This window comes from Anolis carolinensis, chromosome 6, assembly GCF_035594765.1.
Source record: "Anolis carolinensis isolate JA03-04 chromosome 6, rAnoCar3.1.pri, whole genome shotgun sequence".
NCBI lineage: Eukaryota > Metazoa > Chordata > Lepidosauria > Squamata > Dactyloidae > Anolis > Anolis carolinensis.
This window is the reverse complement of record NC_085846.1, coordinates 30,686,638-30,711,133: the sequence shown is the minus strand read 5'-3', so window position 1 is coordinate 30,711,133 and position 24,496 is coordinate 30,686,638. Positions and strand designations below refer to the sequence as shown.

General features: G+C 40.6%; 2 protein-coding genes across 2 annotated transcripts in view; one reads left to right on the top strand and one right to left on the bottom strand.

Moving 5' to 3' along the window:
- Window positions 1–7,160, top strand: part of smarcd2 (SWI/SNF related, matrix associated, actin dependent regulator of chromatin, subfamily d, member 2) — a 29,034-nt gene extending 21,874 nt beyond the window's left edge. The window contains exons 8-13 of the mRNA XM_003222585.3: window positions 621–782; window positions 1,778–1,875; window positions 2,011–2,146; window positions 3,233–3,355; window positions 5,424–5,525; window positions 6,157–7,160. Coding sequence (XP_003222633.2) covers window positions 621–782; window positions 1,778–1,875; window positions 2,011–2,146; window positions 3,233–3,355; window positions 5,424–5,525; window positions 6,157–6,210 — 675 coding nt within the window. The 3' untranslated portion in view covers window positions 6,211–7,160. The remainder of the gene's footprint in view (window positions 1–620; window positions 783–1,777; window positions 1,876–2,010; window positions 2,147–3,232; window positions 3,356–5,423; window positions 5,526–6,156) is intronic.
- A 981-nt stretch (window positions 7,161–8,141) lies between these two features.
- Window positions 8,142–23,249, bottom strand: psmc5 (proteasome 26S subunit, ATPase 5). Its single transcript, XM_003222471.3, has 12 exons — window positions 23,102–23,249; window positions 20,402–20,473; window positions 18,902–18,971; window positions 18,228–18,325; window positions 16,081–16,137; window positions 15,715–15,945; window positions 14,529–14,655; window positions 13,380–13,570; window positions 12,714–12,812; window positions 12,071–12,181; window positions 11,244–11,330; window positions 8,142–8,307 (listed from the first exon to the last, which is right to left on the bottom strand). The coding sequence occupies exons 1-12, from the start codon at window positions 23,147–23,149 to the stop codon at window positions 8,254–8,256; spliced, it is 1,245 nt and encodes a 414-aa protein (XP_003222519.1). The 5' UTR covers window positions 23,150–23,249; the 3' UTR covers window positions 8,142–8,253.
- Between the last annotated feature and the right edge of the window lie 1,247 nt (window positions 23,250–24,496).

Here is a 24,496-nt window from a genome sequence, read left to right as displayed (position 1 = left end):
CAATTTCTTGATCACATCATTTCATATGACAACCCTGTTTTAGGAATGGAGGAGTTATAGAAGATTTGGCCAGAGGTTTCTTTCTATATCCCAACCTTTGTGGCTTTCCTCTAGCTAAGGTCTGGTGGTGAAATGAGGAAAAATATCTGGTTGTTTGCCTTACATACATGATATTTCATCTTTTTTGGGCAGAACTTGGATCCTGTCATTTCAGTGTTATGATGAGAAAATATTTTTGTGCCATTAGATTTGTAAAGATACAGGAAATTGGTGCTGAATTATTTTGAATGACATTTTTCAAGGATTTTCTTTCTAAACCTAAATTTTAGTGCAATAAGAGTAATGAAATGTAATGAGTAATACCATAAGTTACTGGTTTAACATGGTGATGAGTAACAAAAGTTAATAGGTTTTCTTTGTCCTCCTACCCCCAGCACTCCTAATGAGTAATGAGAATAATTTATTCTTTAAAAAGTCACTTTTCATACTGTGAGATAAGTCAGTCTTTCCCTCTCTTATTCCATTTTGAGAGCTGGAAATAGGTTACAGCGCTTGGATGGGTTGAGATAGGGGATGCCCCCACCTCACAGTTACATTCTCAGACTGTATTGCTTTTGTAGCCCCCACAGTACAAGCTGGACCCCCGCCTGGCTCGCCTGCTGGGAGTTCACACTCAGACCCGTGCCAGCATCATGCAGGCCCTGTGGCTCTACATCAAACACAACAAGCTACAGGACAACCATGAGAAGGAATATATCAATTGTAATCGCTACTTCCGCCAGGTCAGTAACTCCTGCTTTCTCACCCCTCAACCCCTGGTATATATTTACATTTACATGTGTGAGTATAATTTGTAATAACAGTAATTACAAATAATCAATGATATTTATATTACTTCTGCATGATCTCTGTGAATCACACAACTGGACAATCCAGTTGCCTGCGCAGAGTACGGTTTGGAACCTTCTAGAATCACTAGGCAGTCCATCCTCCCCACACAGGGGTCATGCCACTTCAGGTCTGCATACAGGCTGTAGCTGCGGCCTAGGAACTGAGAGGTGTCAGTGGCAACTGGCAATATAGCCTCGGGATAGTGGGTGGAGTTGCCACCAAAACCAGTGGTTCTAAAACAGGCATGGACAAATTTTGGCCCTCCATGTTTTTGGACTTCAACATCTACCTGCTGTTAGGAATTGTGGGAGTTGAAGTTCAAACCACCTAGAGGGCCGAAGTTTGCCCATGCCTTCTCTAGAAGGGTTCGAACAGTGGTCTGCGCAGGCACAGATTACTCAGTTGTGTGAATTCACAGGTGACAACTCGAAGAAATACATTTACAGGTAAGCTACCTGTTCTTATCTGGGACAAAGCAGCTTCTAATTAAAACCAATAGTTTAGTTCAAATTCACAGCACAAACAAATTAAAATGACTAAACTATAAAAAATACATTCAAAACATTTAAAACAAACTATTAAAACATCAAATAAAAATAGCATATATAAGACCCATTTCTCTGAAAAAATTATCAAAGACCTTCACTTGAATATGGAAAGATAATAAAGGAGGTGCCAGTCTAACATTTCTGAGGAGGAGGTTACAGAGATTGACAGCAGCCATAGAGAAGACCTTGTATCATGTTTCCACATGGTGTTTCACTGTTGTTTTTCTCAACTGAGAGAGTACTTATGTTTACACTAGTAAGCAAACTCTAGCAAGAATTTCTTTTAAACCCATCATTTATACTCGCTCCTATGTTTTTTCTTTCTTTCTGCATTCTAGATCTTTAACTGCATACGGATGCGATTCTCTGAGATCCCAATGAAACTGGCAGGGCTCCTGCAGCATCCAGATCCCATTGTGATCAACCATGTTATCAGGTAGGGCTGGCACAGCACACATTATGAGGGAACACACTTTAATCAACCTGTCCCCTCATGTTTGGAACAGGATCGTGAAGACATATCTTCCAGATAGGTGTATCTTAGCCTAGCTTCTTGTTTTCCTCTCTTCAGTGTGGATCCTAATGACCAGAAAAAGACAGCCTGCTATGACATTGATGTGGAAGTGGATGATCCCTTGAAAGCCCAAATGAGCAACTTTTTGGCCTCCACCACTAACCAGCAGGAAATATCCTCTTTGGATGTTAAGGTAAGATTCTACCAACCAAAAGCAGAAAATAGATTTGTGCATGCTGCCTTTCATAGTTTGTATGGCTGCATAGTTTGAGTGATGCTAGCTGGACACATCTCCCCTTGACCTCTAAGGACACTAGAAAATGTTAGGACATGGGCAATGTAATACTTCTAGGTTAACTTAAAAGCATTGAGACTTCTGTCTAACCATCCTTCCTAGGTTTGCCATCCAAGAATGTTGGTCTTTAGGAATCCTAAATTTGTATCCGTAATTCAAAAAGACAAATCCAGCAAATGCTTGAGAAGTACTTAATGTGTGTTACGCATGTGCAGATCTTGTTTTGTATAATATGAATTTCTATTTTGTTTTGTTTTTGTTAGGGGAAGCATTAAGCTATGTCATTATGTTTTCAGTTATGATTGTGGGAAGAATAGAAGGAGTGCTCTGATGAAATAAAAACAGTGGCAGCAACAGAACATCTCACTTCTAAGACAGTGCAGTCCAGACCCCATAAGCATCTTCTATTTTGCTCTCCCACATCCTTTTCAATGACACCTCTGGAAACAAACAGATTGTATGATCTGTGATCAGCAGGCATGTAACCTAATTTTTCAGAAAGATTGGCTTACTATAAAAACGGCAGCCATTCTCAGATCTCAGAGTTCTTTTGTTGTATAGTTTATTCTGTTCAAAGGACAAACTATAATACAAGTATATGGAGCTAGAATGTTCTGGAGATCTGTGCATGAAGGCCTGGAAATTACCATATATACTTATGTATAGATTGACCTCATGTATAAGTCAAGAGCAGGTTTTGAGGGCAAAATTAGGGATTTTTATATAACCCGAGGATAAGTTGAAGATCATTCCATGGAAAGGGGAAAGTGCTGACACTGCTTCTGGGGCCAAGCTACCACTTCCTGCCCATTCAGAAAGCAGGAGCTTCTAAAAGCAGTGTCCCTACATTTCAGGATAGCCTGCTGTGGGCCGTTATGTGCTGTCCTATACCCATGGGTTCATACATCATTTGGTTTGGGGAGAATCATATTGCCAAACTTAGTTATGAGAACCCTTCTGTCTATCCTTAACTCTTACATTTAGATCCATGAAACCATTGAGTCCATCAACCAGCTGAAGACACAGCGAGATTTCATGCTAAGTTTCAGCAGTAATCCTCAGGACTTTATCCAAGAATGGATCAGATCTCAGCAGAGAGATTTAAAGGTAAGGACTTGTATGTTTCTCCAAAGTCTTATATAAGAGTGTTGATATAGTCCTAAGCACTTTTCCTCAAAAGAAAGCCCATAAGTAAGCTTATGAAGTTTACTCCCCTTGATAGTGTATATAGAAATATAGCATACATGTGTGTGTAATATTGCTCCTAGGTAACATGGCTTCTGTTGCTACTCTTTTGTGGCAGCTCTTATGAGGTTGGGCTGAGGTGGCAATTTCCCTTTTATGACTGGCAGTTAAATCTCTTGCTATATGTGTGTGCTGTATGCCTAATGACTATACCTGAACTTTGAAAACTCAAATTGCCATATATACTTGTATATATAGTCAAGGGCAGTTTTTCGGGCCAAAATTGTATACAGTGTTCCCTCACTACTTCGTGGTTCACTTTTCGCGGATTCGCTGTTTTGCGGTTTTTCAATAAACTCTAAAAGACTATTATAAATCATAAAAAATTATAATTTACAGCCTAAGGAAGGGAGGAAGGAGAAGCCAAAGGGAGAGAAAAGGAGCCCAAGCGGCAACAGGAGGAGAAGGAGGCAATTTATCAACACACAATTGGTTGATAAAGACTTAAAATAGTGTATAACTACTAAAATAATGTATAAATATTAAAATAAATATAGCGTCCTAACTTTGTGGATTTTCACTTATTGCGGGTGGTCCTAGAACCTAACCCCAGCGATAAGTGAGGGAACACTAGTTTGCTTTGACCTGTGGATAGGTTGAGGGTAAAGATTAGGAGCATGTAGCAAACTAATTTTACCCCCGCCCCTTTTGAAATTGCATGGAAGGGACATACTAGAAATAACTAAAAAGAAGTAATTTGTTTATTTGATAGATTACAGTTTGGTATGGTTAGTGTGTGTCTACATCTATACAAATACAGATAGGGAAAAACATATAAATGAGAATGCACTTAAAAAGGATGGGGAGGGAAGAGCAAGGAAAGCAACCTTCTTCTATTAAGGACCCAGAGTGAAAGAAGTGACAACAGACAGAGGTGAGAAGCAGTCCCTCCCCATTACTTTTCCATTGCCCAAACTGGAGAAAGAAAAGCAGCCCTCCCTCCTTATCTTATTTTTCAGCCTAAAAAGAATTCAGCAACAATGTGAGGGAGGTATGTTGGGTGCTTGATGTAAAGCAGAGAGGTGATGGCTGTTTTTAATAAGGGCTTTCTGCATAAGCCTCTCTGCAGAGATTGTGGCAGCCATTTTTAATGTCTTGTTCACATGCATTAATCTTATACCAGAGTTGGAATTCAGTTGACTGGTGAAACAGATTTCACAGAGGATGCTCCCTTTGATTTTATTGCCACTCTTCCTCCAGTTGGATTGAGTTCAGTGCTGAGTTCTGCTGTCGAACCTGTGGCAGAGCTACCATTCAACCTGGAGCATCTGCAGGAGAAGTGACCATAACATTAAGGGTATATTCACCGCCCTGAGGCAGCAGATCAGCCCTTCTTTGCAAATACTTAGCAAGCATAGGTTGCTCCCCCAAGTCACTCAATTGAACTGTAGTATTTTTTTATGCCCAGCAAAGCCTTTTAAAAATCATCTTTGTCTGGTAAAGAAACGTATGGGTTCGGCATCTTGCACTGAGAATTTTGAGTCTTTTTAGTTTGCCTAATAAATTTGTGATCTCAATATGCATTATCTATGAAGTTTGGGAAAAATATGTTCCTTCATATTTTGCCAACCTATTGTATCTCTTCATCTTCTGCTATTCAAAAAATCTTGAAATCTTTTGCCTCCTGGATGTAGAACAGAGCAAAGTAGAACAATGCTAATTTATCCCACTTGCTTGTGAAATGTTTAAATAAGGGTGAGGAACAAACAGCGCCATATGGTGAACACATTATGCTATATTTTGGAGCTTTCTGGAAGCCTCAGACAAGCCGCTGTTACATATTTTGTTGGGTTATACTGATCTTCTGCAGCAATTCAGTTATTGGTTTTCTGACATACTCCCCCACCTCCTAAAATACTAAATATTTGTTGTCATTGTAGTCCACTTCCATATCCCAAATTGTCTTCTATTTCTGACTTTTTCTCCCTAGATCATCACAGATGTGGTTGGCAATCCAGAAGAGGAGAGGCGTGTTGAGTTTTATGAGCAGCCGTGGATGCAAGAAGCTGTTGGCAGACACATTTTTGCCAAGGTTTGGAGCAGCTAGTTTTGCACAGCCTATACGTTTTTTTCTGAAATATTGGATCCTGCAATCTTTTTTCACCTTGAGTTGGTCACATAGGAAGGATGCTAAGCAAGCTGTTAGTTTTTAGTTAGGACTTGATTGAAAGCTTGTGGAGTCTTGCATGATTTTTGGATTCCTCCTAGTCCCCTTCTTTGGTATGGATTCATGTTCCTTTCTCCCCTCTCCCTTTTGTATTTATTGCTGATTGCAACTGTAATAGAACACACAGTTGTTTCCAGAGCTTGAAATGCTAACAGTGAGTTTCTCATAATCACCTTTGTTAATGGGAGTGTAACAAATTCACCTTTTGACATTGGAATGAAGTTACTTTTGATAGAATAACTACAATTTTCTTTCTGGGGCTTATATCAGGAAAAACTTGGGATGTGAATTAATATATAAATATGTAAAGGAATAGAAGGGAATGGGAGGGTCAGAATTTTAGAAGTTAACTTTTGAAAATGAGATTTGCAGGATCTTCTCTTTGGAGTGCAAAGGAGGCTCTGTTCTTCTGCGGAGAGGGACAAACATGTATCTAGGTGCTTTCTCTCTGTCATTCTTCCTCATTTCCATGCCTATCACTGCCTTTGTTTTCCAGGTTCAGCAGCGGAGACAAGAACTGGAACAAGTCCTTGGTGTTCGTCTTACTTAGTGTTGCTGCCTCCACCATCTCTTTCGCATTTTGTGGTACTTTTGGAGTGGACGGACAAGCAGACTATGCTTGTCGAAAATCCTTTGTCCTTCATAGGATGGAGGAGATCTGCTGCCTGCCTCTGCTGCTTACTGTTGATGGGGAGAAGGGGAGGGGCACTATTTCAGGTATTCACCTGAGACTATACAAGAGGTAAAAGTCTTCTTTTACAGTGGTCAATGAGCTCCTCCACTAATCAGATCCCCACTCTTCCTGTGCGCTTTGCCTCTGGGACACTGGGATATATATTTTTTGTTTGAGTTGCCTTCTACCTCTTAGCTGAGCCTCGGCAGTTTCTCTTGCAATGCAAGAAAGTTGCTGCCGCTGCTGCTATTGCTGCTCAATGTTTAACCAAAGCTTTGTCCATTCCAAATTGCCAGTCCTGCTGGCATATATTCTTTTGCACTATCTCTTTTTTGTAGGGAGCAGTTTGTAAACATTTTTCTACCAAAAACTTTGTTTAATATGTACTGGGTTGGCCCTTATGCAACTGGTGTGATGTGGTCTCAAAGGAATGGGGGTTTGCTCAGGCCATAGCTCTTGATGACAATCAGTTTTTTATTACTTCCTGGACTTTCTCGTGTTTGTGAAATTGTGAAGCTGGACACTGTGGACCAGTTGTGCTGTAGAGAGTCCATTTAGCGCTTCAGGAATCATTACTGGGCTACTAAAGGGAGATTGGTAACATTTTCTTCAGCCTTCTTGGGGCCTCCCTCAAGTGCCTTCACTCCTCAAGGCCCTGACCTCTCAGCACTTAATCTAGATGATTCCCTTCCCAATTTTTGGCCCTTCTGAGATGTATGTGGCCGCCAAGTAGGAACTCATGGAATGTTCAGTGATTTCTGAGCAAAGATGCTGTGTTACCTGTTTCTATGTTAAATGTTTTCTAATAAAAATATTCTTAAGTATCAGCTTGTGTTGTCATCTAATCTGTCACCAGCATCTAGAAAAGAGTACGCTTGATGTTTTACTCAGAGAGAGATGAGAAACCTTTCAAGCTCTTACGAGTGTTTTAGAGTTCATATTTTTGAATACCTGTATTTGTATACCTATTTATAATGTTATCTTGATGAGGGACCCAAGTCTCAACACAAAATTCATTTGTTTCATAGATACCTTATAATGCATAGCCTGAAGGTAATTTTATACACAATATTTTAATAGGCTTGTGCATGAAACAGATTGTGTATATAGAACCATCATAAAGTAAAGGGTAAAGGGTACGAGTTCTCTGCAATACGTGGATCTTGTACCTCCTTCTGCCATGCCCCTATGTTGAGCTGATACAAGTAACTATTTTGTGTGTGTGTGTGTGTGTGTATAGGTAAAGGTATCCCTTGACGTTAAGTTCAGTCATGTCTGACTCTGGGGGTTGGTGCATTTCACACTTAAACCCATCAGCACAATGTGTTACATACAAGACATCATGTCTGTTGTTTCTTTGGGAATTCCAAAGGGAAAAATTGCAGCTGCCAAATCCCCTGCCAGTCTCAACCCCTCCCCCATTTTTTTTAACATTAGGGCCACAATTTTCAGATGATTTTTGCCTCAAAACCTGGCCAAAAGATTCTCCGTTGCCCTCATCCCCACCACCACCATCCTAAACAGCTCCTTTTCTAGGTGGCAGCCAAAAAAGGAGGTATTTTCACATAGGATGGCAGCTAACTAAAGGCAACTCCATAAATTTCAGTTTGCTTAGGCAACTTAACTTGAAAGGCTTTACCTCAGAAACTTAACCTACAACACCTGCTATGTCTTAGCTGTCTCCCATTCAAGGATAAACCAGGGCTGACCCTGATTAATTTCCAAAATCAGGTGCGATCTACTCTCTTCAGGTTATTTAGAATTCTAGAAAAAGACATGTCTCCCCCTTCACAATCATGAGTCACGACTAGTAACACTCAGTTTTAATAAGAGGAAAAAGGGAACAGGGGTGTAAATATTACAGCAGAAACGTATGACCTGCAGAGACACGAAACACCTGGATTGGGCAGCAGCTGCTTTTTATTTCCAGAGCTTCTTGATAGACATATTCTTCTCACTGTCCTTTTGCATCACCTGCCAAGGAGAAGGGATATTAATAATAAGGCAGCAGAGAAAAATAAAACTGCCCACCTTCAAGACTAATATTGTTCTAAGTTTCCTATAATAATATAATAACTTTATTCTTATAACCCACCTTCATCTCCCCGAAGGGACTTGGAGTGACTTACTTGGAGACCAAGCCCCAGCAGATAGGTATACAAGACATAAACAACAAAGCTTTTAAGACAAAGCTTGGATAATTATTTTTGCGGGTGGCGCAAAATCTGCTAGGGATGCCGTTGAGGCGCCGGGGTCTGGAGCGCCCAGGGAGGGTTGCAAGAACACTTCCCTGCATCCCAGTTCAGCGCATTCAGCCTCAGCCTGGAAGGGAAGGGGGAGGAGCTGCCTGAATGACAGGCAGCCCCTGGCTGTCTGTCATTCAGGCAGCTCCGCCCCCTTCCCTGAGGAGTGGGGGAAGGGGCCGGAGACGTGAGGTCGGCTGCACTCTTGCTGGGCTTCCCTTTGGCCCACCGAAGCATCAGTTACTCCGGAAGTGTGCCTTCTACGGCCGAGAGGGCTCTTCCAATCATGTTGCTGCTGCTAGACACTGCTTTGGCCATTCTACATCTATCCTTTGCTGGAGGTGCATTCATAGTTTGAGTGGAGAGGGAGGGACAAGGCAGTTTCAAATAAAAACATTAACTGGGGGAACATTTTGGACCTCTAAAACAGGCTACACAACCATTATGCTTACTGATTGAATTATTTGATTTGATTTCCCCAAAGAGTAGGCCTCAAAGTGGGTTAAATAAAGCAAATGCAGCTAAAATGTAAAACAACTGCAACAAACATAAAAGACTGAAAGCATATTTTTTAAAACCTTTTAAACGTTTGGAGGGGGGGGGGGGGAGAGATACTGTTTGCTTACACTTGAAAATTTCCTAGGGCCGGCCCTGGATATCAGAAAGTTCTGGGGTGTGAGTAAAACATTTATGAGGGGCTATTTTACTGAATGGTAATACTGATCTTTTAAAAAGGAGAATATTCAACATATTTTGAATGAGATTAAAAATGAGAAAATGTCTTTAAAGATCAAGACTGATGGGGGTAGATCAAAGCCTTACAAAGGCAACCATTGATGATATCAGTCGATGGGACAGACAAAAAGTGAGATGTGCAAAACAAAATTAAAGGTGGCATGATGACATTAACTAGAAATTTTGGACACAATATACAAAATAGAGAAGTGGAAAAATGTGGACATTTGAAATTTACTTTGTGTTATAATCTTAATGATTATATCATTAATCACAATATATCATGTATATGACTCCAAAAATGGTTAAAAATGTATAAGAGATCATTACATTTATGTTGGAAATGGAACAGGCAGGATATTTTATCATATGTAATGGAAATGTGAAAAAATAAAAACATAGTATGAAGCAAAAAAAAAACCTTAAAAGATTTATAGCCAATTAAAACCTGAATATTTTATTTTAGAATTGATGGATGATCAATTAAAAATGAGCTGTGGAAGAGAATTTCCATATATGACAACAGGTACAAGAACAGCTTAGGCTCAGAAATGGAAAAGCTATTTTAACACCTACTAAAGACTAGCTATTAGAACATAACAATTTAATGGAAATGGACTTAAGTGGAAACTATTTTAGAAAAGTCACTAACAATATTTTTGAAGAACTGGAAATTCCTAATTGACCATTTGGGGGGGGGGGGGGGGGAGGGGTGATTTGATAATAGTTTGTAATACAATGTTCCCTCACTACTTCGCGGTTCACTTTTCACGGATTTGCTGTTTTGCAGTTTTTAATAAACTCTAAAAGACTATTATAAATCATAAAAAATTAAAATTTACAGCCTAAGGAAGGGAGGAAGGAGAAGCCGAAGGGAGAGAAAAGGAGCCCAAGTGGCATTGGGAGGAGAGGGAGGCGATTTATCAACACACGATTGGTTGATAAAGACTTAAAATAGTGTGTAACTACTAAAATAATTTATAAATATTAAAATAAATATAGTTTCCCTACTTCGTGGATTTTCACTTATTGCGGGTGGTCCTGGAATCTAACCCTTGCGATAAGTGAAGGAACACTGTATTAACATGGATTAAATATATATAGATAAGATAGAAGTAATTTTAAGGGTTAAAATATAACTGCAGAGTTGGAAACCATCCTTTTACTATGTGATTAGCTGTAGTTTTTGTAGCTGTAGTTTGGTCATTCTTGTTATTTGTAGTAATGTGGTGTGGTTTTTTTGTTTGGTTTTGGTAGTTTTTGTTATTCGGTGCAACTCCCTTACTCAGATTCATTATGACTGTGTTTCACTTGCCTACACAACAAGAAATATTCCCCCTACAACCGTTTATGGCAGGCATGGGCAAACTTTGGCCCTCCAGGTATTTTGGACTTCAATTCCTAACAGGCAGTGGGCTGTTAGGAATTGTGGGAGTTGAAGTCCAAAATACCTGGAGGGCCAAATTTGCTCACACCAGATTTATGGACTTCTTTAGGTCCTCCAGTGCAAGTCTATGGTATGCTTCCAGCCCAAGCATAGTCAAAATATAGAGTTCGCTATTATCTACTGTTTCAAGTATCCACAGGAGGTCTTGAAATGCATCCCCCATGGATACGAGGATCATGTTGTATGTAATATTTAGTTTTGATGATATGTAGATTTTATAGAATACTACAGATGAATTACTCACTTTTCTTAATTCTACACATACCTCTACACCAGTTTTCTATTATTGTACCCATAACAGATACTGATGAAGGGAGGAAAGTATTTACTTTGACACAGAATGAGGCCTACAGAATTTCCCAGTAGTTCCCCACTAGCAGCCTTTGAAGCAGTAATAAGAGTAATGATAGTGTTTCTACTTATCAGGGTACCCTCTCCTCCCCCTCCGAGAATAATATCTCGCTCATATCCACAACCAACAGTACCTTTGCTACAGCCATTTCAAAGTCTTCTTGAGTTACATGGACCCTCCTCTCCCTCAGCGCATACATGCCAGCTTCTGTGCACACCCCCTGAAAGAAATCCAAAAAGAATTTTAAAATCCAGGTAGGCTGACTTCTGTCCAATCCAAAGATAACAAACTTCGCCTAACAGAGTTTTTGGTAACCTCTACAGATAGTTAAATACAACATGCCGCTATTAATAAAAGCAATAAATCTTGGAAGTTATATCTCTCAAATCATCTGGCAATGCTCTGCTTTCTTTACAACTTCCCATTAATCTTTTTATGACAAAAGATAATTGAAAAATAGCAGGTTCAAAGCAAGGCTGAGAGTCACACAGCCCTCCTAGGCCATTTTTGAAGATACCGGAGGAAGAAAAATGTTTCCCTGTAAAAGATAAAGAAAAAGCATACCTGTGGGAGCATGGCTCATGTCTTGAGTCATGGCCAAGGCCCCACTGACACCTTATTTTGGCAGAAAGTCCACCCAACAAAAGTCACATCCACTGTTATGTAAAGGGGCTGGTGCAACTCTGGAGCTGGAAAAATAGCCCTTATATCTTGCTTAACCCATTTAGTAAAAAAAGAATGCAAAAATAATGTTTATGTGTATAAATACAACTGTAGGAACTACATAAAATTTAAGAACCATTTCATCACTTCTCTGTTTGAGATCACCATTATTAAACTAAAGTTAAATAAAAACTTTGGAAAATAACCCCGGTCAATGTGAACCCAAGATTCCTCAGTAGTTGGACATTTTTACTCTCCATTTGGCACCTCTTTTCCAATCCCAGTTTATTGCTTTACCTTCACTTCAGCACCTGAGGCCCCTGGCATCAGCTCTGCAATCTTCCGCAGATTGATTCCTCTTGTCAGGTTCATCTTTCGAGAGTGAATCTTCAAGATGTCCAACCGGGCCTATGGGTTAATAAATTACAAAAATTGAAGGAGCTCCATAGATTATTGAGTCCCACCCCTCAGCACAAGAAGACCAACTAGAGCAGAGCTTTCCAAACACTGCATGTTGGTGACACACTTTTTAGACATGCACCATTTTGCGATACTATAATTCAGTCTGACTAGCAAACTGAAGGTTAAACCAACCATACAAATGTATACATAAATTGTAATAGTGATATGTGTAAGGACACACGATACCTTATAAAACATTTCATTTATATATTTTAAAAATACATAATTTATTGCTCATTTCACATAGACTTGAAGGCTTTTTTTTGTTACATTTGTGCAACACTGCAGCTGATACACTAATGCCTTGACATGCAGTTTGGAAAGCTTTGAACTAGAGCATTTTCCTCAAGTTGCTTCTAGCCTCCTTTTGAAGATATCTAGGAAACTACAATGAAGCAAGCATGTAATACACCAACAATTGCGGAAAGCCTAAAACAGCAAGTAAAGTATCTAGTCTATCACAACAATTCTCCCTTACCTCTTCATTTGGGGGAGGAAATTCAATTTTTCTGTCAATGCGGCCAGGACGAAGGAGAGCTGAATCCAAGATGTCTATGCGGTTGGTTGCCATGATTACCTAACAAGACACACAGATGTACCAGAAGTCAACAGTCATTGTCCTGACCAATCAGCCCACTCTATATTCATCTAATATCAGCAGACAATAGAAAAGTATTTTTCCCAAGCTGTCTCTTGCTCATTTTTGTACCTATATTTTTATTTATTTATTTATTTACAACATTTATACCCCGCCCTTCTCACCCGAGGGGACTCAGGGCGGCTTACAAAAATTGGCAAAATTTAACGCCCAAGAAATACAATCATAAAAGCAAAAGTATACCTAGGATTTTGGAGTTGATTTTTTTGACTAGGATTTCTAGACTTATACATGACTATATAGGTCAGGGGTCCCCAAAGTAAGGCCCAGGGGCTGGATGAGGCCCTTGGAGGTCAGTTCCTAACCTCATCCACAACTTGGTATCCCTCATTCCCAAACCCTACAATTGTCTCCTACTTTTCTTGGGAGACACATGATTGGCTGGTTAAAATAAAAAGATCAAAACAAGAAAAGCAAAATGACATAGCCTTTATAAGTTACATACGTTACTTTGGATAATATGCAAATTGTGCTGGAAAAGAATACCTTTATGTTCTTTGTGGCCTCAAATCCATCCAGCTGGTTAAGGAGTTCCAACATTGTACGCTGCACCTCGCTGTCCCCACCAGAGCCCCCCTCCAGGCGGGAGGAGCCAATGGAATCAATCTCATCCATGAAGATGATGGAAGGAGCATGCTCCCGGGCCATGACAAAGAGCTCGCGCACCATCCTTGCTCCTGCCACCACAAAACAAACAAGAGAACACTGAGTTCAGGGGAGCTGGGGCACCTTAGTCCCAGTTTAGCCCTCTGAGTTTCCCATGACACTGTTTGAGGTGGCTTCTCATTTCTGGTAAATGTTTGTAAAAGGATAAAATATCCCTATTAAGGTTAAACTTACTATTAGTAAGAGATTTAAAGCACGGCAGTACATCTAGTGCTACCTTTTGCTTTTGGCCTTGCTCACTATTGGAAAGTGAGCCTTTTGAGAAGTTCTCCAAGAGTGGATTTGGTCCTTTGACTGCAAGAAATTTTCATACACTAACAAGATAAGAACACTAGCCAACACACATTTCGATGCCTTAAATGTTAGCCCTGTTTCTGGATATATCTGACCTACTGATACCAAAAATGGCACCAGCTTTTGAGATACAGAACATATGCCATATATCAGCTGACAGCTGCCTGGCCATAGCAAAAACATGATAACCATATCTAAGAAAGGAGAGTGGATGGGGTCTATCCACTGCAATTTTCTGAATCAGTGCCCCAAATAACCCCAGGAACAGGCCTAAATCTAAAACAGTTCTATCAACAGCTTGAGGAAATAACTCTGAGCCCAGCCCTTACCCCAAAGACATGGCCCTTTCTTAAAAGGACTGTCTGATTGTTCTGTTTTGATTTCCTTGATCCTAACTTTACATCAAGCTATATTTCTGAAAGACTACAACACTCCTGCTGGATCGCAACAAAGGATTATCTAGCTCCACATTCTCTCAAGTGCAACAACACTAATGAAAATGACATCCCCTTGCGGAAATAGGGCATTGGGCCACAGAAGCCAGAAACTTCTGAACAAAACACACTGTACTACTCCAGTTTAATATTTTATAAAATGTGACCAGTCTTTTTAAGACATCCCATAAAAATGTTCTTGACAGTTAGCCCCCCAACCACCTTAGCTGCCCTCACTTACCCTCCCCAATGAACTTCTGCACAAGCTCAGAGCCAGAAACACGGATGAAGGTACAGTCAGTGTGATGAGCCACTGCGCGGGCTAGCAACGTTTTTCCTGTACCAGGAGGTCCATACAGCAGCACACCCTACAACAAGAGTTGGAGGATGTTAATGTGGAGGATCAAGCACAGTTAACAGAAGAACCATCTATCAGGATTTTCTTTTGTGTCAAGAGCGAGTTGAGAAATTGCAAGTTGCTTCTGGTGTGAGAGAACTGGCCGTCTGCAAGGACATTGCCCAGGGGATGCACGGATGTTTTGATGTTTACCATCCTTGTGGGAGGCTTCTGATGTTCCCGCATGGGGAGCTGGAGCTGACAAAGGGAGCTCATCCACGCTCTTCCTGGATTCAAACCAGCAACCTTCAGGTCAGCAACTCAACCTTCAAGTTAGAAGTCCTGCCAGCACAAGGGTTTAACCCATTGCACCACCTGGGGTTTCATCTAGCAGCATGCTACCTTGTCAATTCATCTCCCAGAAAGCTGTCAACCTTTCTTCAAAAGGTTGTCACTAAAAGAGGCATCACAGCTCTCTGAGAGTGTGCGATCAACTGCGAAGATGTGCATTTCTGTGCAAAGACACATCCATGACTTATCATGAATTAGCCCGAGTTCCAATTTATATGAATATGAGCCATCAAAATGGTAGTGTTTTGGAGACTGGAAATGTGGGCTTCAATTCCCTCTCAGCCATGAAAACCCACAATGTGACCTTGAACAAGTCACACTCTCTTAGCCTCAGTAGACAGCAATGACAAATCTCCTTTGAACAAATCTTGCCAAGAAAATCCCATGGTAAGTTTGCCTTAAATCAGGCCTGCACCACCTGTGGCTTTCCAGGTTATGGGATTCCTACTTCCAGAAATCCCAGGTATCTTGTCCAATGGTCAGGAATTCTGGGAGCTGAAATCCAAAACATCTGGAGGGCCACAAGCTGTGCAGGCCTACCTAAGGGATAGAAACTATGTGAAGACACATAATAAACAAAAAAATGATTGTGTTTCCCAGGAATAAAATATCACTGCTCATACACATAATTTTTAAGATCAGCAGAAGTAAGCACCTAATCTAAATTATTAGTCTTGCCAAATGTGATGGCATACCAGAGATATTTATCTTAGACAGACAAATATTCTGAAGTACTTACCTTAGGTTGGGCAATGCCCAAGGCTTCAAAAAGCTCTGGATGTTTGACAGGAAGCTCAATCACTTCCTTGATTTCTTTAATCTGCTTGTCAAGGCCACCAATCATCTCATAAGTGGAATCTGGCACTTTCTCCACCATCATCAATGAAACCAAGGGGTCCACCTTATTTGGAAGGATCTTGTGGAGCGTGTAGCTGTCATTCCGCAAGGCGACACGGCAGTTTGGAGTCACCTAAATGGTAAAGAAGGGAACAAGCTGTAAACTGCAGCATCCCTGGATTTCCCCTTAAAAAAAAAGACCCATAGGGAGAGGGGAATTAATACATGCTACCTCTGAAAGGCCAGATATAGCTCAACAGGTACTCACATCATTGATGTCTATGTTTTTATCCACATCAACCACAAACTTTCCTTCTGGGTGAACCTAGGATGGAGGAGGACCAGTTACCACCATGAAAACAGAGGGCAAGAGGCATAAACAGAGCATGAGCCAACATAAACAATGTAGTGGCACACATTCCCTAAAAATATATATCCTCAATTTCTTCCGCTAAACCTGAGCAGATTACAAAACAACATGCAGGGATCAAAATAATTTCTGTCATAAAAACGTTATCTTGTTGACTTTATGGCAATGCAAGTCAAAGTCAGGATTCACTCACTGTTGGGTTAAGCAGTTGCTTTCCAATGTTTCTATTTAGAAACAATTTAGGTAAGAGAATGGCCTATGAACTAGAAAGACCCTGGATCCATATCTCACTTCACTTATCACCTCAGTAGGTGGCTTGGATACTCTGTTACTGCAACTCCCAGAAATCTCAGCCAGATGTAAGGAATTGTGGGAGCTAAAGTCCAAAACACCTGGAGAACCAAAGGTTGGGAACCACTGCTTTAGTGGTTGAGGGACTATAATTCCCAGTATTCCTTCTTAGTTATTCTGGCAACGCTTTGTGAAAGCTGTAAACTAAGCATCTAGAAGTAACATGATCCTCATCCTGGCATTATCTTTACCCAGTCTGCAATAAAGAAATGTTTATTGATTTGTCTATCATCTCTCAACCACCAGAACCCCCAAAGCAATGTACAATGTGGCAAATAATATCATACTAACTTACCACAAAAATGCAAAAATGTACGATATTGTTACCCTAATCTCCCTCTTGCCATATTATCGACAGGATAATATGCCAAAAAATCTGATTTATCTCTATGAGCAATCTCTGTGAAGTAAAATTCACAGATAAATGTGAATTCGAACCTAGATGTGGGTGCGAGAAACAATATCATATGAAAGCTGACTGGTACAACCTGGTGATGACAACCAGATACAGTGAATACACCTTGCGCTTTGCTACTCTGCTGCTGAATATGCATGCCCAGTGTGGAATACATCTCACCATGTCAAAACAGTGGATGTGGCTCTTAGTGAGACATGCCACATTATCGCACAATGTTTACATCCTACACCACTGGAGAAATTATATTGTTTTAGCCGGTATTACACCACCTGATATCTGCCAGTAAAGAAAGGACCAAGGCATGGATGTCTCTGACCCATCCTCTGTTCAGAGATCAGCCAGCATGCCAATGTCTTAAATCAAGAAATAGTTTTCTAACCTCTAAAGAAATATTCACAGGAACATCTCAGCAACAGAGAGTCCAAAAGTGGCAGGTTAAAACCCAGATCCTCAACTGGTGTCCGATACTGGATAAGAAGCTCCCTCAAGGGCACACAGAAGACTGGGTGACTTAGAAGGCACTGAACAGACTGTGCTCGGGTACTACGAGATGCAGAGCTAATCTTAAGAAATGGGGCTATAAAGTGGAGTCTACAACATGTGAGTGTGCAGAAGAGCAAACCACAGACCACTTACTATAACACAGTCTGAGCCCCGTCACATGCACAATGGAGAACCCTCTTACAGTGACATCAGAGGCACTCAAAGTGGCCAGTTTCTGATCATAGGAAAATGCCAAGTTTTTAACTTTGTTTGTGGTTTTTTAAACTTTGTGGCTTTTTAATACATTATAACTGTATTCTCAATTCACTTCTGACATGATAAATAAATAACCTGACACTGTAAACAATATTAATACTGTAACCATTCAAAGGTACTACTTAAATGATATTACTATTTACATTCAAGAGAGCCAGGAGGTGCAGAAGTTTGAGTGCTTGACTATGACTGTGAAAGGCAAAGGTTTGGACCCTGTTAAGCCATGGAAACTCACAGGGAAGTCTTAGGGAAGTTCACCTTGAGTCCCCTCAGGTGAGAAAGGTGGGGTAAAAATGTTGTAAATAAAGTCAGTATTTGAACCTAAGGAAAACTTCCTCTGAATAAAACTTGCCAAGCCTAACAAAGTCGCCCTAAATCGAAATCACCTTGATGGCATGTAAGAATAATAAATATTTCTCAGTCTAGAACTTCCAAGGTGTGTTCAAGTAGTACCCTTCCCACTCAACTGACAGAGACAAGGATCCAATACAGGTCTGCAAGGGATAACCAACCATACCTTGACAAGCACTTTCTTTTTGTCCATTGCCCTCACTACTTCTCCCACATATGAACCCTGCTCCTGCAGAAGCTGCAGCTCCTCACGTAGCAGGCGAACTGAGTAAGAAGGAAACAAAATGTCATTAGCATTAGGGCCTATTAATGAGAATGCAAATCTACTTTTCTCCCTCTAAGAAAAGTACAGAAGCTATGAGGAAAATAATATATTTTCCATTAACATAAATGCTTATATTAACTGAAATATAACCCATTTTCTAAATGGTATTAAACATTCACTTTGCATACAAATACATTGATCTAACATTTTGAATTCTATTATCTCTTAAAAGTCAGAGGAAGATGCTACTAACATAATTCTTTTTAAACTGCTTTGTAAAGCAGGTCATACATATTTCTACACATCTTTCCAATGAGAGAAAACAGTATTTATTAAACTTTATTCCTGTATTATTTATTTAAATATAACATGGTGGATGCCAAGAGAGAAAAGGCAAACATCTTCCCTCAGCATTTTTCATCCTTTCCATCAGGATTTCATGTTGCTAAATCTATGTCCTAATTATTGTCCAACTCTCAAGGTATTTGTGTGCACATTCAATTACCCACAAGCTTTCTTTTTGTTTCCTGGTCATAAAATCAATTTTGCAAAGAAAAGAGTTGTTGCCAATTTACCCTTAGCATTGAGTTCATTCCGCTGAGCTTGTAGCCGTCTGAGGTTCTGGCTCTTATCGTTGACTATCAACTTGAGAGGAGAAAAGGAAAATAGATAAGAAACCATCCCAGATAGCATAACAAGAATGGGAATTCACAAAGATTACAACAGAAAGACCAGCCAAATTGCTAATATCAAGTAGAGAATAAGCAACTACATGTTTGGATTTTTACACCAGCTGTCAGCTGGATCCTGGCACCAGTTGGGGACTAAGATAGGATGGGTACCTGTGCTACCTCTGTCCCATGAGGGAAGCAGCACCATGACCCAAAGCTATGCAAATGCCTATTAGCACCTCACTATTTTGTACTGGCCCAGTTCAAAACTATCTATTTCCCGCATTCCTCTCTCCTTTCCTGAGGGTTTTGGATTTCTTTGGGTTGGGCAGATACACCTTTTAGGTACAGCGGAAGAGATTTAAGCATACAGTCAGTCCTCCATATTCATTGAAGGGACTACATGTCACTAGAGGAGCCTGTATTAATCTGTGAATAATCAAATTTGTAAAAGTTAAGTCTGCAAATGTGGAGGGGCAACTGTATATCCTTTCCTATGAAAATGGGCAGATCATTAGTTTACATCAAAACCACTTTCATTAACTTTTGGAATACACGTCTGCCTTCATCTGTAGAGTGTAAACCCAAGCTCAGCATGAAAACAACTGCTACACAATGGGGTTGCTATAGAAAAAATAAATAACATCTAAAGGGGTTATAAGGTTAGATGATCTAAAACTCCTCCAGACTAATGGCCCTGCTAGCTGTGGAGAACAGGGAGACATGATAGCCATGTATAAATATGTAAAAGGCTGTCATAAGGAAGAGGGGGCAGGCTTGTTTTCTGATGCCCTGGAGACTAGGGGCCCTTCCAAAAAACCATATAACCCAGAATATCAAGGCAGATAATCCACAATATCTGCTTTGAACTGGGCTATCTGAGTCCACACTGCCATATAACCCAGTTCAAAGCAAATAATGTAGGATTTTATAAGCTGTGTGGAAGGCACCTAGGACTCGGAGCAATGGGTTTAAATTTCAGGAAAGGAAATTACACCTGAACATTAGGAGGAACTTGAGTGTGAGAGCCGTTCAACAATGGAACTCTCAGCCTCACAATGCAATGGAATCTCTTTCCTTGGAGGCTTTTAAACAGAGGCTGAATGGCCATCTGTCAGAGGTACCTTAATTGTGCTTTCCCAGCTGGCAGGGGGTTGGACTAGATGGCCCCTGACATCTCTTTCAACTCCATAATTCTGTGATTCTAGGCTAACACGTCTGGAGGCCATTAAAATGGGTTAGGAAAGCAAACCCAACCTAATTAAGCCCTATATATCAGCCAACTTCAACTACACCATGTGTTCTCCAGAAATGTAAGAAAAACATGCCTGCCTGCGAGGAAGCGATTAAAATCCAGTAATTCTTAAGCACACATCTCCACTCCAGGGAGTATAAAAATCTCACCTGTAGCTCCTCAATCTTGGACAGGTAATACTGGCGCAGACCAGTTCCACCTTTCCCCTCATCTAGCTCCATCTGCCAAAGAAAGATGTGATGAGAAGAAAATATCAACTCAAGAAAGAAGATACAATTCCATTTTTATAATATCAGCCCTTCCTGGCTCTGTGCAATTAGTTTTATACCTCTTCCTAGTCCATAAAACAGTAATCTCTCTCTCTTGCACATGTGCCTCATAACAAATTTACATTCAACATTAAAGACCCACTTCGAACAATGAAGTGATTCATTTCAACAGCATGAAAATGAAAGGCAGCTCAAAATGTACAATCCTGTGTGTGTTCTTTTATGCTGTGGTATTCACAGATAAATATGTTATGAAAATATATTAAACCTGCTAAGAAGAAAAACTTTGTGCCTGTATGTGAGAGGTAGGATTTGAAAGAAGTAATTCTCACTTGTTTCAAATCCCATTTTAGGATGGATTTACACTGCCATATAATCCAGATTATAAAAGCAAATAATCCAAATTATCTGATTTGAACTGGATTTTATGAGTCTGCCCTGCCATGCAATCCAGTTCAAAGCAGATAATCTGGATTTCATATGGGAGTGCAGATGGAACCTCAAACAGCCTTCCCCAAGTCCACACTGCCATATAACCCAGTTCAAAGCAAATAATGTAGAATTATATAAGCTGTGTGGAAGGCGCCTAGGACTCGGAGCAATGGGTTCAAATTGGCAGTGTGCCAAAGTAGACTAAAAGTCCCACTATTTACAACCATGACCATACTATCAAAGCATCATAGTAGCTGTAGTCCAATATAAAGAAGGCAGTAAATTCAGGAGGGTTGTTTAAATAAAAGCATGAAAAGAAAGCTGAAAGGAAGAGAATCAACTCATTTGAAATGTGGTGTTGGAAGAATGTTTTGTGGCCAATTTGGGCTGCCAAAAAGTCCAATAAAAGAATGCTGGAGAACACAAAGCTTGGGCCCTCCCTAGATGCCAAAGTGACTTTTAACTAAGACTGCTGTACTTTGGCCACATAATGAGAAAACGTGGCTCACTAGAAAAGATAATACAGAAAGATCCCAAGTTACGAACAAGATAGGTTCTGTAGGTTTGTTCTAAGTTGAATGAGTATGTAAGTTGGAATAGGTACATTTTTAAGTGTAACTCCAGCTGAGTATGTATGTATGTATGTGTTTGTGTATATGTATATGTGTGTATCTTTGGATAGCGTAGGGCAAGGTTAACACCCCTATGGAGTTTGTTTTGCTGTCTATGCCCCTGTTCAAAAGATTTCACCTCATTTTCTGTCCCTGTGAGAATTCTATCCTATCCTAGTGTCGACCCACTCCTTTGGACTTCACACAACTCTACCATTTGCCAAAATATATGATCCTATGCTTTTCTTTTCCATTTCTGGCCAAATAGCGTCACCATTGGTTTGTCCCATTGATTTTGAAAAAATTGTCTTGTTGTGGAAACAAGGACTGGTGATAAAGCTTCGGTGGAAACACCTTTTCCCTATTATTACTCTTCCAGAAATGAATTTCCCTTTGGAGGGGTAAATTTTTCCCACTTCCTGTTATCTCATCCCTATTCTTAACTATGAGTCATTTGTAACTCGGGGACTGCATGTAATAAAGTAAAGGCAGAAGGCAGTAGGAAAAGAGGAAGACCACATTCCAGATGGAGGGACTCAATTATGAAAGTTGAGGCCCTGAGTCTGCAAGATCTGAAGTTGGGGCAACTTGAATGGTCTCTCTTTTACAGAGTTCCCATAAGGAGAGGTCGATCTGACAGCAGTAAAAAACAACCACAACGCAGTTCCTTGATTTGGCAGCTACATCTTTTCTGGGTTGTTGTGCATTTTCCAGGCTGTATGGCCATGTTCCAGAAGCACATCTATGGCAGGAAGCAGCCAGACTTTGAAACTGCAAGGCTATTCACTGCAACATTCACACATGCCTCCAACAGACAAGAATTCTTTCTCCCACTCTGGACTTTCCTCAGATATATATACCTCCCTTGCCTAGTTTCCAACAGACCTATACTTCTGAGAATGCCTGCCATTGATGTGGGTGAAACGTCATGCGATAATGCTTCTGGAACATGGCCATACAGCCCAGAAGATGCACAACAACCCAGTGATTCTGGCCATGAAAGCCTTCGACAACACATTACACCTTTTCTATTTGTCTTATTGTGTGCCGTCATTTCTGACTCATAGTGGCCCTATCAAGAAGCTTTCTTGAAGAGATTTAGCCAAGGCAGATTTGCCTTGGCCTTCCTCTGAGGCTGGGAGAGTGTGACTCGCCTAAGGATTTCCTTCCTGGGATTCGAACACAGGCTTCCCAGGCTCATCTATACTGCAAAATTACCAGTTTGACACCACTTTAACTGCCATGGCGCAATGCTATGGAACCGTGGGAGTTGTAGTTTTATAAGGTCTTTAGTCCTCCCTGTCCAAAGAGTGCTGGTTCTTCAATCAACTACACCGCCCAGGAATCAATGGCATTGAGCCATGTTGGCTCTACGATCACCCAACCCATTCCTGTTTTTAAATGAAAGCTTTATAGCAACCCATCCTTCCCTAGACAATAAAGTCCAGCCACCACAATACACTCAAATATATGATTTGCTGCGCTTCTCCCACCATTCAGATGAGGAATGACTAAGCAGCTCTAAGGATCTCCCTACCTGCTCAGGCCCTTCCACCGCCATTTTCCCCTTCGCCGGCATCCGCATCCGCACGACTGCGCATGTGCAACGCCAAAGCGACAACTTCCTGCTTTTTTGCCCGTAACCGATATGGCTGATACAAGATCTTGAAAAGGGCAAATCGTTTCAGTGTAGTTTCCTCTTTAGGGAACTGCCTCACCAACACTGTTCGCCGCAACACTTCCGGTTCCAAATTAGACTCTCCAAGGTATCTCAAACCCCATCTACACTGCCATGTAATGAAGTCAGTGTAGACTTATATAATGCAATTAAGCTGCATTATATGAAACTACACCAGGCATGTGCAAACATCAGCCCTCCAGATGTTTTGGATTTCAACTCCCAAAATTCCTAACAACCAGTAGGGCTTCCTCTAAGCAGGAAGCAGCCAGACTTTGAAGCTGCAAGACTATTCACTGCAACATTCACAATGCCTCCAACAGACAAGAATTCTTTCTCCCACTCTGGACCTTCCTCAGATATATATACCTCCCTTGCCTAGTTTCCAACAGACCTATACTTCTGAAGATACCTGCCATTTATGTGGGTGAAATGTCAGGAGAGAATGCTTCTGGAACATGGTCATATAGCCCAGAAAGTTTATAGCAACCTAGCCACTAGGCTGTTAAGAATTGTGGGAGTTGAAGTCCAAAACACCTAGAGGGCCGAAATTTGCCCATACCTGATCTACACTGACAGTATAATACAGTTTCAGGTTACATTATAGAGCAGTGTAGATGGAGCCGAACCTAAAAAAGAAAAAAGGGTGGGCACAGCAGAGAAGAAGAAAAACCCCTCCTGCTACTTTTAACCTACATATTTTAGTATGGGTTCTTGGGGTTTGTGAGTGATTCTACACAGCACAATTATAGAAGTCTGATATAATTTCAACAGCAATAGTCACTGCAAGTCTCTTCTGGTGTGAGAGAATCAGCCATCTACAAAGATGTAGCCCGGATGTGTTACTATCAATTTGATTCTGACACGACAAATAAATAAATACCAACAATAGTTGAAATTGTCCACATGCTTGTGGATTTCAGTGGATTCTCAAATAATATGCTGTGTCCAGGTTGGTTCATCAAATGCTCTGCTATAGCTGACTTCTCTGGTTGACTTAGCCTAAAGTGCCTTTCATGTTTCTTGATTCATGTTTGGACAATGCTGCGTTTGGTGGTCCCTATTTAGACTTGTCCACAGCTGCATGGTATATGGTAGATTCCTGCAGAAGTGAGAGGATCCCTCTTGTCCTTTGCTGAACGTAGCATTTGTTGAATTTTCTTAGTGGGTCTGCAGATAGTTTGGAGGTTCAGAGAAGTCAGCCATAGCAGAGCACCTGATGAACCAACCAACCAAGGGGCCGTGGTGGCGCAA

Bases quoted from the DNA above. Each gene is read 5' to 3' on its own strand.
- psmc5 (XM_003222471.3), bottom strand. From the start codon at position 23,149: ATGCGGATGCCGGCGAAGGGGAAAATGGCGGTGGAAGGGCCTGAGCAG. The intron at 18,972-20,401 runs GTGAGATTTTTA...TCTCCTCTCAAG, and splicing joins CCAAGATTGAGGAGCTACAG to TTGATAGTCAACGATAAGAG. The intron at 15,946-16,080 runs GTGAGTACCTGT...TTTACCATTTAG, and splicing joins AAAACATAGACATCAATGAT to GTGACTCCAAACTGCCGTGT.